The sequence below is a fragment of the Coregonus clupeaformis genome, chromosome 21 (assembly GCF_020615455.1).
Source record: "Coregonus clupeaformis isolate EN_2021a chromosome 21, ASM2061545v1, whole genome shotgun sequence".
In the NCBI taxonomy this organism is placed as follows: Eukaryota; Metazoa; Chordata; class Actinopteri; order Salmoniformes; family Salmonidae; genus Coregonus; species Coregonus clupeaformis.
The window spans coordinates 14,016,894-14,029,733 of record NC_059212.1 but is presented as its reverse complement, the minus strand read 5'-3'; the positions used below and the strand labels follow the sequence as shown (position 1 = coordinate 14,029,733).

Below are 12,840 nucleotides of genomic sequence, written 5' to 3'. Positions count from 1 at the left end.
TTTTAAGTGGGAGAACTTGCACAATTGTTGGCTGACTAAATACTTTTTTTCCCCACTGTATGTGTAGCTTGTTTGAATGAAAGTGTATCTATGCCACCATTCTTCAAGCTAATGTGGACTTTGGCTCAATTTCTGATGTGTTCTTATCTGCAGTGCCTTCAGAAACCTTTTCCACATTTTGTTGTTTTACAGCCTGAATTTAAAAATGATTAAATTGAGACATTGTGTCATACACAATACCCCATAATGTCAAAGCAGAATTATGTTTTTTGAAATGTTTACAAATTAATTAAAAATGAAAAGCTGGAATATCTTGAGTCAATATGTATTCAACCCCTTTGTTAAGGCAAGCCTAAATAAGTTTGGAGTAAATATTTGCTTAACAAGTCACATAATAAGTTGCATGGACTCACTCTGTGTGCAATAATAGTGTTTAACATGATTATTTTTTTTATGACTTCCTCATCTCTGTACCCCACACATTCAGTCGAACAGTGAATTTCTAACACAGATTCAACCACAAAGACCAGGGAGGTTTTCCAATGCCACGCAAAGAAGGGCACCTATTGGTAGATGGGTAAAAAAAAAAAAGCAGACATTGAATATCCCTTTGAGCATGGTAAAGTTGTTAATTATACTTTGGATGGTGTATTAATACACCCAGTCACCACAAAGATACAGGCGTCCTTCCTAACTCAGTTGCCGGAGAGGAAGGAAACCGCTCAGGGATTTCACCATGAGGCCAATGGTGACTTTAAAACAGTTACAGAGTTTAATGGCTGTGATAGGAGACAACTGAGGATGGATCAGCAGCGTTGTAGTTACTCCACAATACTAACCTAATTGACAGAATGAAAAGAAGGTAGCCTGTACAGAATAAAAAATATTACAAAACATGCATCCTGTTTGCAACAAGGCACTAAAGTAATAGTGCAAAAACTGTGTCAAAGCAATAAACTCTTTGTCCTGCATACAAAGTGTTGTGTTTGGGGGAAATCAAATACAACACATTACTGAGTCCCACTCAACATTTTCAAGCAAAATGGTGGCTGATCATGTTATGGGTATACTTGTAATCGTTAAGGACTGGGGAGTTTTTCAGAAAATAAATGGAATGGAGCTAAGCACAGGCAAAATCCTAGAGGAAAACCTGGTTCAGTCTGCTTTCCACCAGACACTGGGAGATGAATTCACCTCTCAGCAGGACAATAACCAAAAACTCAAGGACAAATCTACACTGGAGTTGCTTACCAAGAAGACCGTGAATCTTCCTGTGTGGCTGAGTTACAGTTTTGACATAAATCTACTTGGAAATCTATGGCAAGACCTGAAAATGGTTGTCTAGCAATGATCAACAACCAATTTGACAGTGCTTGAAGAATTTTGAAACTAATAATGGCAAATGTTGCACAGTCAGGTGTGGAAAGCTCTTAGAAACTTACCCAGAAAGAATCACAGCTGTAATCGCAACCAAAAGGTGATCCTACAAAGTATTGACTCAGGAGTGTGAATACTTATGTAAATGAGATATTTCTGTATTTCATTTGAAAGAAATTTGCATAAAAATCTAAAAACATGGCTTCTCTTTGTCCTTATGGGGTATTGTGTGTAGATGGGTGAGAGAAAAAAAATAGATTTGATACATATTGAGTTCAGGCTGTAACACAACAAAATGTGGAATAAGTCAAGAGTATGAATACTTTTTGAAGGTACTGTCTAACATTGCCAATTGTATTTCAGTCTAAAATCAACATTGCCAAATTAGAATGTGTTCAAATTGATATTTCATAGGTTGAATTGTTCAACAACAGGGCAGCAGCAGTTGGTCTTGTCTGTATTGCCGAGCATGTGAGCTGTGTACGCCTAGTTTACTGGTGTAACAAAGACACCACCCTGTTTTTACCTGATAGCTTTATCATGTTACTCACACACAGCCTGCTGTGGTGTGGTGTAGCCTTACAAACCATGATTAGGGTTATTTGGGTGGTGTGGTTTTCCTTAGGCCCACCCCAATTATCTCGAGCCAGTTATATGTGTTCATTTTGTTATGTCACTTCATTCATAAAAGATGATGTGGTGATGGTGTCACTCACACCAACTGTAACAGTATTTTGAACAATGAGGTTAATCTATGAATAATATTCCACTGCTAAAATGGGACTCAGGTGAAATGTGAGACATACTGTACTGTAGGTCTAAAGAGAAATACAGTAGCACATGCAGTTCCAACCCGTGTAGCTCAGTTGGTAGAGCATGGCGTTTGCAACGCCAGGGTTGTGGGTTCGTTTCCCACGAGGGACCAGAATGAAAAAAAAAAAAAACATGTATGCACTCACTAACTGTAAGTCGCTCTGAATAAGAGCGTCTGCTAAATGACTAAAATGTAAAATGTAATGACATGGATACTTCCAATAAGTTTATTGGTGTTAGATGCTTATAATGTCACTGATATCGTACATGGCACAAATTTAATTGACACCACTTTAGGGCATTATGAGGAGAGGCATTTGCTTGTCAAATTGCTTTGTCACAGTTGAGTCATGTGAGTGTCTTGCCCATGCATTGTTAAGACTCTGTAGTAGACTTATGTACAAACAAATAATATGATTCCTTCTACAGGGGCTAAACTATTACAAAGATATTGTATTCATAGAATAGAAAATTATAAAAGCAAAATTAACTTGGCATCCAATATGTGACCTTGTCTCCAACAGCTGTGTATGGCTGGATGGTTTAGTTCCCAAACTTCCCATTCTGATAGGTTACAGAGAAGTGACTAGTCAGATCAAATCAAATCAAATGGTATTGGTCACATACACATATTTAGCATTTATTATTATGTTCTAAACAATAGGGCAATAAAGGTTTTTATTGGTCATCAGTATATTTCTTGATACAGACCTACAGTGCATAGTCATTTTTTATTTTTTTTTGTCAATGAACGTGGCAAATATATTTCATGGCTAATGAGATTTAGGAATAATCCAACAGTCATCACCTTCTGACACGCGAGAAACTGTGCATGTGTTTACAAACAGCATATTTTGACACCCTGCTTGGCAAGACAACTACATGCCCCATATCATATGGCGCTCTACTGAATGTCCCGGATATTCCTCGCGCCGGAAGAGAAGAGGTATATTTCCCAGCCATCTTGTGGCAGTATTTAGGGAATTGTTCGCACCCAGTCTCTTAGAATCGGAGGTCAATCCCGCTGAAGGGGCGCCATCATGCCCGGACAACTGCAAGAAGGCTTCGGCTGCGTCGTAACGAATCGGTTTGACCAGCTATTGGACGATGAATCAGATCCGTTCGAGGTGTTAAAGGCTGCGGAGAATAAGAAGAAAGAGGCGGCCGCAGCTGGTATCACCAAGTCTGCAGCCCAAGCCGCCAAGCAGCCCAAGAAAGAGTCACAGAAGGACAGGAAGAATCCGCTCCTTGACAAGAAAGATGAAACTCAGGCTCCAGTACCTCCGAAGAAAGAAGGTAAGGTTCACTCTCACAAATTGGTAATGCGTTTTTTTTTTTCAAAACCTGCAAAAACCTAGCCTGCTTGATAATAACAGCATGATGAGGGTCAACATGGTTCCTGTCCTGTTGTGATGAATTTAGACGGCAACAGAACCCACTGCAAACATACACATATCCAATGCATGATTATTGGACAGGTTCATCACGCATTGGATATGCACTGTATGTCATCTACCTGTGCACTCTGGCTAACCTGTCGCAGAAATTAATTCCACCTGCAGGATGTGGATAGTTTGTAAATGATGCTCCAGTGGTAGTTGCGCAGTATAATGTGTTTGTCATGAAACAGCTCGAGCTTGGTGGGCATATATTAATTAGATAAGTAGTTATCAACTTATTTCTTAGCTGAGTAAAAAGGTAGCTGGCTCGTCTAAGGATTAGCAGGGCATGCTTGCTGCGCAGTTAACTAACATTATCTATTCTTCAAAACAACACTGATGCGACTAAATTGTAAAAAATCTCGAGCTTAACTTCAAGGCCCGTGCGTTATCCTGCAAGTGCATAATTAGGTACCTAGCCAACCAATGTCCCATGCTGGTTGTTGTTCCAGCATTTTGGTAGAAACTGGACAACACAAATAAAGCAGTGCAAGTTTGCCATCCTATCTATCTATCTAGTTATTGCATAGTTAGCACTGTTGTTTTCATGTAGCCTATTCAAACGGTTTATGCAGTAAAGCGTTATGACTGTCATTGACAGAGCGTGCAGGCGTTTGTCATCTTTGCAGAAGCTTTTCCATATAGATCATTTTAGCTACTTTTGCTAGCTAGCTAGCTAGCTTGCTGAATTAGTAGCTACTAGGATTTCGTCGACATGCATGCCCAGTATTTTTGTAAACAAGTGATCTGGCAAGATGTCCTCAACTACACAAGTATAAATACCATGTCTTAATGCGTTGAAAGAAGGCGTGTCTGCCTTGAGTCAAGAGTGCATGCTGTCAAGGTAATAAACATTAACAAGGCGTAGCTAACACTCCACACCAATGAGATGGCTAACCAGCTACTTCTGGCATAACACATTTGCTGACAACTGACCCATATTTCATGTTAAATGCTTAGTTGAAGTTCCTCATGCAATTCGTCTTTAGTCTAGACACCGGTGCATTATAACACTCTTGGTGTTTATTATACTTTTTGGTTACAACATGATGATTTGGCTCCAACACCTTTTATCAGGCCAAAACATGTTTTAATCAAAGGGTATTATTGATTGAAAGAGTGGTGTATGTTCATGGGATTTTTTGCTGCACAGCCCTTTACATTTGTCTCTGTAGTCATCTCTGGCCAGTGCTGAGTGAGTGTCCACCTCTAAAGCCTCCATGTGTTGTTGTGGTGGCAGTTATCAGGCGAGTGGGCCGGAGGCCGGACCAGCAGGGCCAGCCTGGCACCCAGGGCGGGCAGGGGGAAGGGCGGCCCACCGGCGACAGGAGGCCGGACAACAGGAGACCCCCACGCGAGCGTCGCTTCGACAAACCCCTCGAGGACAAACCCGATGGCGGAGAGAGAGGAGAGTTCTCTGCAGACAAGTGAGTAGTTGCTGTAGGAAATAACAATAGTCAGCAATTTTAAAAATGTGTTAATGTAAAGCAAAAAAAAAGGAGTCCAAATTGTAATCACACCTATCCTTGCATGTTTTTTTTAAACTTTCAATAAAGTAGGATTCATAGTCCTGAGCTGCTCATATCTGCCCTCCTTGATACGGAGTCTGTGTGTGTCCCTCCTCAGGCCTCTAGGAGACCGGCCCCCCAGAGGGCGTGGTGGCACCCGTGGTGGGCGTGGGGGACGGGGACGGGGCATGGGCCGGGGCGACGGCTTCGACTCCCGCGGCAAACGGGACTTCGACAGACACAGTGGCGGCGACAAACCGTGAGTCATTTCTGCTCCAAGTCCTCAAAATGTTTTTTGGGGGAAGGTATTTGAGCTTCAGATGCTCTGTGACTAGTGATGGTGGCGCATTTTGGTTTCATGTTTGTCTCAACAGTCAGAAATCTGAGGAGAAGCGCGGCGGGAGTGGCACACACAACCGGGGGAACCCCAAGGACGAAACGAGGTGGGTGTTCAAAAAATCATAACCTATTCCCTTAAATGGAGAGAGAGATCAGACTCATTACATGTATGCAAGGTCATACACAGAGGATGTCCTGGCTTTGTTGATATTGACTGGTTTCTGCTTTTGCCCCTGAGGGGATAAATCAATTGAATTTCTGTTCCCAGTGGTGATGCTGAACAGACTACTGCCCCTGAGGAAACCCCTGAGGGTGAGGAACACCCTCCTGCTGACTCTGAGAATAAGTGAGTACCCTCCTGGACTTGTCCAGTTAACCTCCCCACACACCTCAGTGCAAAACACCCCAGGACTGCTGCTCTTACTGAAACGGGACAACCAACTCCACAACCAACTTTCATTTAATCTTTATTTATACAGGTTAAATCAAATGTTTGCAGTGGAGACCTATTCTTGGAGTTAACATCACTGTACCGGTTCACTATGGTGCTCCATTCATACTGCTTCATGCTGCTTCATTCTGTCTGATCTCAACGTTCAATTCATCACATGGTCCACAACGCAAGCAGCACTACAGTCAATCTAGAAGAAATCTAAAACAACAAACCCAATTTGGAAGCTAACAGAGAATGGCTGGTAATAGCTTGCAGTAACAGATGTGTCTCTGTCTCTTCCAGGGAGAACGAAGTAGAGGAACCTAAGGAGGAGGGCCCCAAGGAGATGACCCTGGACGAATGGAAGGCCATGCAGGACAAGGAGCGTGCCAAGGTGGAGTTCAACATCCGCAAGCCCAATGAGGGCGCCGACAGCAAGTGGAACAAGGGCTACGTGCTGCACAAGTCCAAGAGCGAAGATGTCAGCGACGAAAAGCCTAAAGATGTAAGTGACACGAACTGAGCCAAATGTTTTAAAATTGTTGCTGCTCTATTGCTGTGCAGTGCGCTGTCATGTATATTTTGATGTTTTGCCATTTTATTATTTTCTTTAACCTGTATTAGAGCAACGTATGTGTTATCTAGATTGAGGATGTGACTGAATCGATTAAATATTTTGTTTTCGTTTAAAATCTATTTGAAGTCAACATTTACAGATATACTCAACACAAGAAATATTGGTGAATGTTCAGGAAGTGTAGGATTTGCTGTACTGTCGCTTTTCAAGTTTGGAAAGAAATTCCAATTAGAAAAGTTTGATTCCTATCCACTGATCAATGCTAAAGAAGTATGCACATCTTTTTAAGGTATTGATTAATTGTTGGTCTGTATTTGCTAACAAACGGGCTGATTATAAACCAGATCGTAATGCATACCTGCTAAAAACCCTCCCCATGAGGCTATGTCATTACAAAAGTGCTTGGTCTTATTGTTGGTCCTTTCTCTTGGATGTTGCAGAGACCAGCTGTGATTGATACTCCAGAGATTGAAGCAGACATGACCCCCCTGTTCAAGGTACCGTTTCATATATTCAACCATATACAATTCTGATAAAACAAGCCTTTATCTACACATTGGCATAGTAGTTAAATTATGTCAAACAGTAGTTAGCATTTTGGCTATTTGAGTTGTCATGGTTGCATGAGTGGACTCTGTCTAAATGTACAACTCTAGCTCTGACTAAATGTAAACATAGTCAAATCTCCTCCATCAGGGAAACCCTGATGAAATCGGCCCGGACCACCACTTCCGCAAGCCCGCAAACGACATCACGGCCCAGCTGGAGATCAACTTTGGAGACCTGTGCCGCCCTGGGCGTGGGCGCGGGGGAGCCCGTGGAGGAAGGGGAGGCCGCGGTGGAGGAGGAGGCCGATCCGACCGTCCGGCTCGGGCCGGGGGAGTTCGACCCGAAAAGGTAACGCTGTTGTAACTGACCACAAATAGTTGTAAATAATGATCACAAAAGGCTATGGTTACTAGGGCCCTATAAAATCTGTTTTTATTTTTTGCCTGATTCAGTTTTTATTTTTTCCCAAGTTCTGTTTTCCAGGTTTCTGTTTTTCCCAGTTTTTCAGTTTTCCGCTCTCAAAATCACACGTATGTTTTTATTTTAATGTAATGTTTTATTGGATGTTCTGTCCACAACAATGCTTAAACCACATCAAGAGACCACCTTTTGAGGTCTGGGAAAAATATAATAAATGTAGGTTTTTGGGTGTAGTTAAACTTAATGCATGTGAGCACCAGCAAGAGACTGTTGTTTGGTTAGCGATCTTTCTGTAGTGCTCCTGTGATTTCAGAGTTTGCAAAACAAATGGCCACTAGATTGACGCAAATAATCATATCATTCTGCCAAGTAGGCATAGGGTACTTTGTAGTTAACATTTAATTGAGACGGTTTTTGGGAAAGCCTTTCCATCTCTTCCAGAAGGTTATCATAAGCATCATCGCTAACGGCTACACAAAGTGTAGACATACGTGCACAACGCACACACAGACAGGAGCATTCCTGTGCTGTTTCAAAGTTGCAGGAAAATACGAATCACTAACGCATTTTGTTCATGTCTTATGATTAACTTGGGAAAATGTAATGCATTTCTGAATAAGTTGAATACATTTAGTTGATTTCCTACTAAATTCATTACATTTCTGAATATCGTTTTCCGTTTTAATGTCTGGATTCCGTCCACGTTCTCCGCAACGCGGCTTTTATAGGGCCCTAGATTACTGACCACAGAAAGCTGTTTTTCACTGACCACAAAGTCAAATTATGTGCTGAAGTTGACTGTAATTATTGTTTTGAGCTGTCTCCCAACTGCAAAACATTTTCTCCCTACTGAACATGACCCAGTATTCTCTGAGCTCTTATAAATTCATTATTTTTCTCTCTGTCTTGGTCCCCAGCCGGGTGGATTGTCTGTTCCCAACGTTGACGACCCAGAGGCCTTCCCGGCCCTGGCCTAAGACTTCAGCACCGCCACTAGCCCGCCCCGTCAGCGCCTCTGGCCACTCTGAGGCTTGCATGCTTACAACTTCTTCAAGTATATGAGAGAAAAAAAAGAAAACGATTTTAACGACGAAAAGAAGACATCCATACCATTCACACCTGAGGACTGAAATTTTAACCTGTTTTGAAAGGACTGATAAAAAGACCAAAAAAAAGAGGAAAAATGACTTCTCTTGTTACACTGAAGCAAGTTATTGGTAGAAGTTTTGTATTTAGAGACATGATAGCAGGGATGTTTTCATACATTATTTGTTTTTTTTCAGAGAATATGCATATATACTTCATGGATATTTTTTTGTATTGCTGCTTGAATATATGCATTTCCAAGATAGAGGTTGAAGAGTGTGTGTGCGTGTGTGTCTATTTCCCCCGCGAGGCTCTGGCTGGCTTTCCTCAAGACTTTACCTGAATATTTTGGGGTAATCTTAGACAAGCTTTTATTTTGAAGGGGTGACTTTTAAGTCATGCATTACTCAGATGTTAAACTTACAATACATTTTAGTACCTTTGTACTAAATCTATGAACTGTGTTTTTAAAAGTCTAGTGACTCCTTACGCTTAATATGTTTCTGCTTGTCATGCAGTGAAAGTTGATGCCTCCGGTTTCCTTTTTGGTTTCCTTTTATTTTCCTATTGATAGCTTGGCTCTTATGTTTCTGGTGGACCAGTGGTTGGTGTGCTTTATCCCTGGTCCAGATGTTACTACCTGTGTCTTTAGGGCAGCCATGGCCCAAATGTGTTTCTAGGCTGGTCCTTGTAGGTCGTACAGGCTATACTATTAGTAACCTTAGGACCACTATGCGAATATATTGTATTTTTGTGTGTGTGTGTGTGTGAGTGATTGGGTTGAGTGTGAATGTGAACAATAGTTACTTAAACACTTGAAGGACTCCCCTGCCACGAACTTGACATTCTCCAGGAACTTGACCACAAGTTCAAAGCAGCTCAGTTTGGCCTGAGGTAGTTTTTATTTCTGAGAACATATTTGTTTCTATCTAGGTAAGATAGTGGACTGTGGACATATCTTGCACTTGGAGTATTTGATAAATGTAGTATTCATAGTCCTAGCTTTTAGAGTTTGGAAAGAACATGTTCCTATCTGCACCAGAACTCTGAAGTGAAGCGTGTTAGTTTTTTCCCCTCTTGTGATCATATTTGCTGTTATTTTTGTGTTATTTTGTTATTACTACAGCAGCACTACTGCATAATTTGTCTGAATGAAGTGGGCCGTTCAGTGTGGAGCAATCGAGTGCTACAGAATGTATGACTGCTAATCGTGCTTATAGTCATCTGTGTCTTGCATTTCCAGGCAAGGTTTTATTGCCCCGTGTAGCTCAGTTGGTAGAGTATGGCGTTTGCAACGCCAGGGTTGTGGGTTCGATTCCCACGGGGGGCCAGGATGAAAAATGTATGCACTCACCAACTGTAAGTCGCTCTGGATAATAGCGTCTGCTAAATGACTAAAATGTAAATGTAAAATGTACCGAAGTAGGTATACTTCACACATTGGGTTTGGGGAAGGGGTAAATTAAATATTTTAAGTGACTGAAAGCTTTATATTCCAATGCTCTGGAAAGACTTGCTGGTAATACAGGGACACAGGTGACTGGAGCAAACCTTTTGTAGGACTGTTTGAGCCACTTGACGGTAGACTTTTCTGCAAACATCCCTGTTCTAATAAATTGCTTAGAAGTGTTAAATGTATTCTGCCCCCGGCAGTGAGTTGTGTGAGATCATTACTGTGACTTTAAAAAAGAAAAAAGAACTGACTCTTTTTTTTAAAATTGCTTTTCTATATGCAAGCTGTGTGATTTTTTTATTTTTTGGGGGGGGTGGGTGTTATTTCAATGTGATGTCGTCAGATTGATAGGACTGCTGATGTCAGCAGATTACATTGTCAACACTGAGAAGTTGTGTTTTAGGTTATATCCAGATAACACATTTTAAAGGCCCAGTGCAGTCAATGTGATTTTCCTGTGTTTATTACTTCACACTGAGGTTGGAATAATACTGTGAAGTTGTGAAAATGATGATAATGCCCTTTTAGTGTAAGAGCTGTTTCAAAAGACAACTGACATTTCTGCCTGTTTTGGTGATGGAGTTTTGGCCTGCCTGGTGACATCACCAGGCGGTAAATTAGTTTAGACCAATAAGAAAGAGTTCCAAACCTCTCTGCCAATAACAGCTAGTTTTCAGTTTTCCCCTCCCAGCTCAGACCACTCCCAGACAGTACTAACAAAATTCTTGCTTGAGAAATTGCTCTTTGCTAAGAAGCTATTTTTGTTTCTTTTTAACAATTTTAGTTAAACAATCACAGTAAGGTACTTAATTGTTACCCAGTAATGATTTGATATTGAGATAAAACGGCTGCATTGGACCTTTAAAATTTGATAAAGGATTCAGGTGTTATACTAATACTATTGGAAATCCACAACACACACAAGATGATGCCAACCATAGATTAAATAAATGTTCAATTTCTTATGCCAGACAGGCTTTCCTTATAACATGGGATATTGATATGAAAACCTGGTTTTAATGTCTATGATGAAAATATGGATGTGGGCGCGTTCGAGCTGATCACTTTTGTCAAGTCGTCGACCATTGTTGGTCACCGCTTTTCAAAGTGTGTCGCATTATGGTTATAAAAATTGTCCAACTTGCGACTACATGTCAACTGCATCAACTTTACAAAAATCATGTGATCAACCCCCCCCCCCCTCCCCTGTGCACGTTTTGGTTTTTGCCCTAGGCCTACACAGCTAACTCAAATAATCAAAGCTTGATGATGAGTTGGTTATTTGAATCAGATGTGTAGTGCTAGGGCAAAAACAAAAATGTGCACCCGGGGGGAGTTTGAGAAACTCTGCTCTAACCAATGAATTGTACACACATTTCCAGTTTGTGAGTGTGATATGGGGGGTATAGAAAAGTTTATTTATACAGACAAACATTTATAAACATTAGCAGCTATGTTGACACTGCCATGTTGATCTGAGCCTTGCTGTTGGAAAACCACTACAGTGTCGGGACTTTCGGCTGTTGCAGATGCACGTCCACCGACTTCACTCCTCGACTTTCGTCTCCAGTCGGTTGCTTTCGCCTTACCACTCAAACGCGCCCACTGTATTAATCTACATTCTGGCTATCTAGGTTTCTCAACTCCACAATTTGTACATCTAGGTGGAGTTGGGTTGCGAAGACTGTGGGCGGGTGGAGTGTACCTCCGACTACATCGAGTCACTGTCAGTCGAGTTGAGATAACAGTCGGTGGTTGTATTTAAGGAAAGTTTTATAAAAAATGGTTGATTTCAGCAAACAGAAAGGCATGCAGCTACAGAGGACAAACATAGGTACACTTAACGGTTTAAGAATTTACATTTACAAGTATCAACTAACAGCTACTCAATGTTCAGTCCTCCCACAGTCATCTCTGCTCAACTCCATTGATGTGAAGTACATTTTGGAGTTGAGAACAATTTGGGTACATTCTGGCATGATACATTGTAGCAATGGGCACATTCGAGCGGATTACTTTTGACAAGTCATTGACCATTGTTGGTCACCGCCCTTCAAAGTGTGTTGCATTATGGTTGTAAAAATTGTCCGACTTGCAACCATGTCAACTGCATGAACTTTACAAAAATCATGTGATCAGAGGTCATGCAGTTGTTGATGAAGTCGCCTTCTAGTCGCTGCAGTTGCTTCTCACCAACTGCACTATGCAGCTGTAACCGGTGTGAAATGGCTAGCTAGTTAGCGGTGCGCGCTAGTAGTGTTTCAATCGGTGACGTCACTCGCTCTGAGACCTTGAAGGAGTTGTTTCCCTTTCTATGCAAGGGCTGCTGCTTTTGTGGATCGATGGGTAATGGTGCTTAGAGGGTGACTGTTGCCGATGTGTGCAGATGGTCCCTGGTTCAAGTCCAGGTAGGGGCGAGGAGAGGGATGGAAGTAACACTGTTATGCAGTTATCACCTGCATTGTGGGAGGCCCTATTTGTCAACCAATTTTTTTTAATTTTTTTTTTGGACCGACATGAATGTGTCCAAATACGTGACTGAAACAGGAACTAATTTTGTTCAATTCTAAAGCTACAGGGGATACAAATGAAAAGTGATATTTGAGACCTCTCTCTAACCAATGATTTGTACACACATTGTTTCCAGTTTGTGAATGTGTGATATGGGGTTATAGAAAAGTTTATTTTGACATTTATACAGACATACTTTTATAAACAATAGCAGCTATGTTAACAGTGGCATGTTGATCTGTGCCTTGCTGTTGGAAAACAACTACAGTTTCCGACTTCAGCTGTCGCAGATGCTTCTCGGTCGACTTTCGTCTACTGTCGGTTGCTCTCGCCTT

At 41.4% G+C, this 12,840-nt stretch overlaps 1 protein-coding gene across 1 annotated transcript; it reads left to right on the top strand.

Annotated features, from left to right (window-relative positions):
- The first annotated feature begins 3,082 nt into the window (after positions 1-3,082).
- On the top strand, positions 3,083-10,179 carry LOC121534957 (plasminogen activator inhibitor 1 RNA-binding protein). Its single transcript, XM_041841598.2, has 9 exons — positions 3,083-3,486; positions 4,870-5,056; positions 5,256-5,396; positions 5,512-5,580; positions 5,745-5,822; positions 6,213-6,414; positions 6,927-6,983; positions 7,183-7,383; positions 8,373-10,179. Exons 1-9 carry the CDS (start codon positions 3,231-3,233, stop codon positions 8,430-8,432), a joined length of 1,251 nt encoding a protein of 416 aa, XP_041697532.1. The 5' UTR covers positions 3,083-3,230; the 3' UTR covers positions 8,433-10,179.
- Positions 10,180-12,840: the final 2,661 nt, after the last annotated feature.

Coding starts and splice junctions, on each gene's coding strand:
- LOC121534957 (XM_041841598.2), top strand. CDS start 3,231: ATGCCCGGACAACTGCAAGAAGGCTTCGGCTGCGTCGTAACGAATCGG. Junction 5,397..5,511: donor CACAGTGGCGGCGACAAACC/GTGAGTCATTTC, acceptor TTGTCTCAACAG/TCAGAAATCTGAGGAGAAGC. Junction 6,415..6,926: donor GCGACGAAAAGCCTAAAGAT/GTAAGTGACACG, acceptor TGGATGTTGCAG/AGACCAGCTGTGATTGATAC.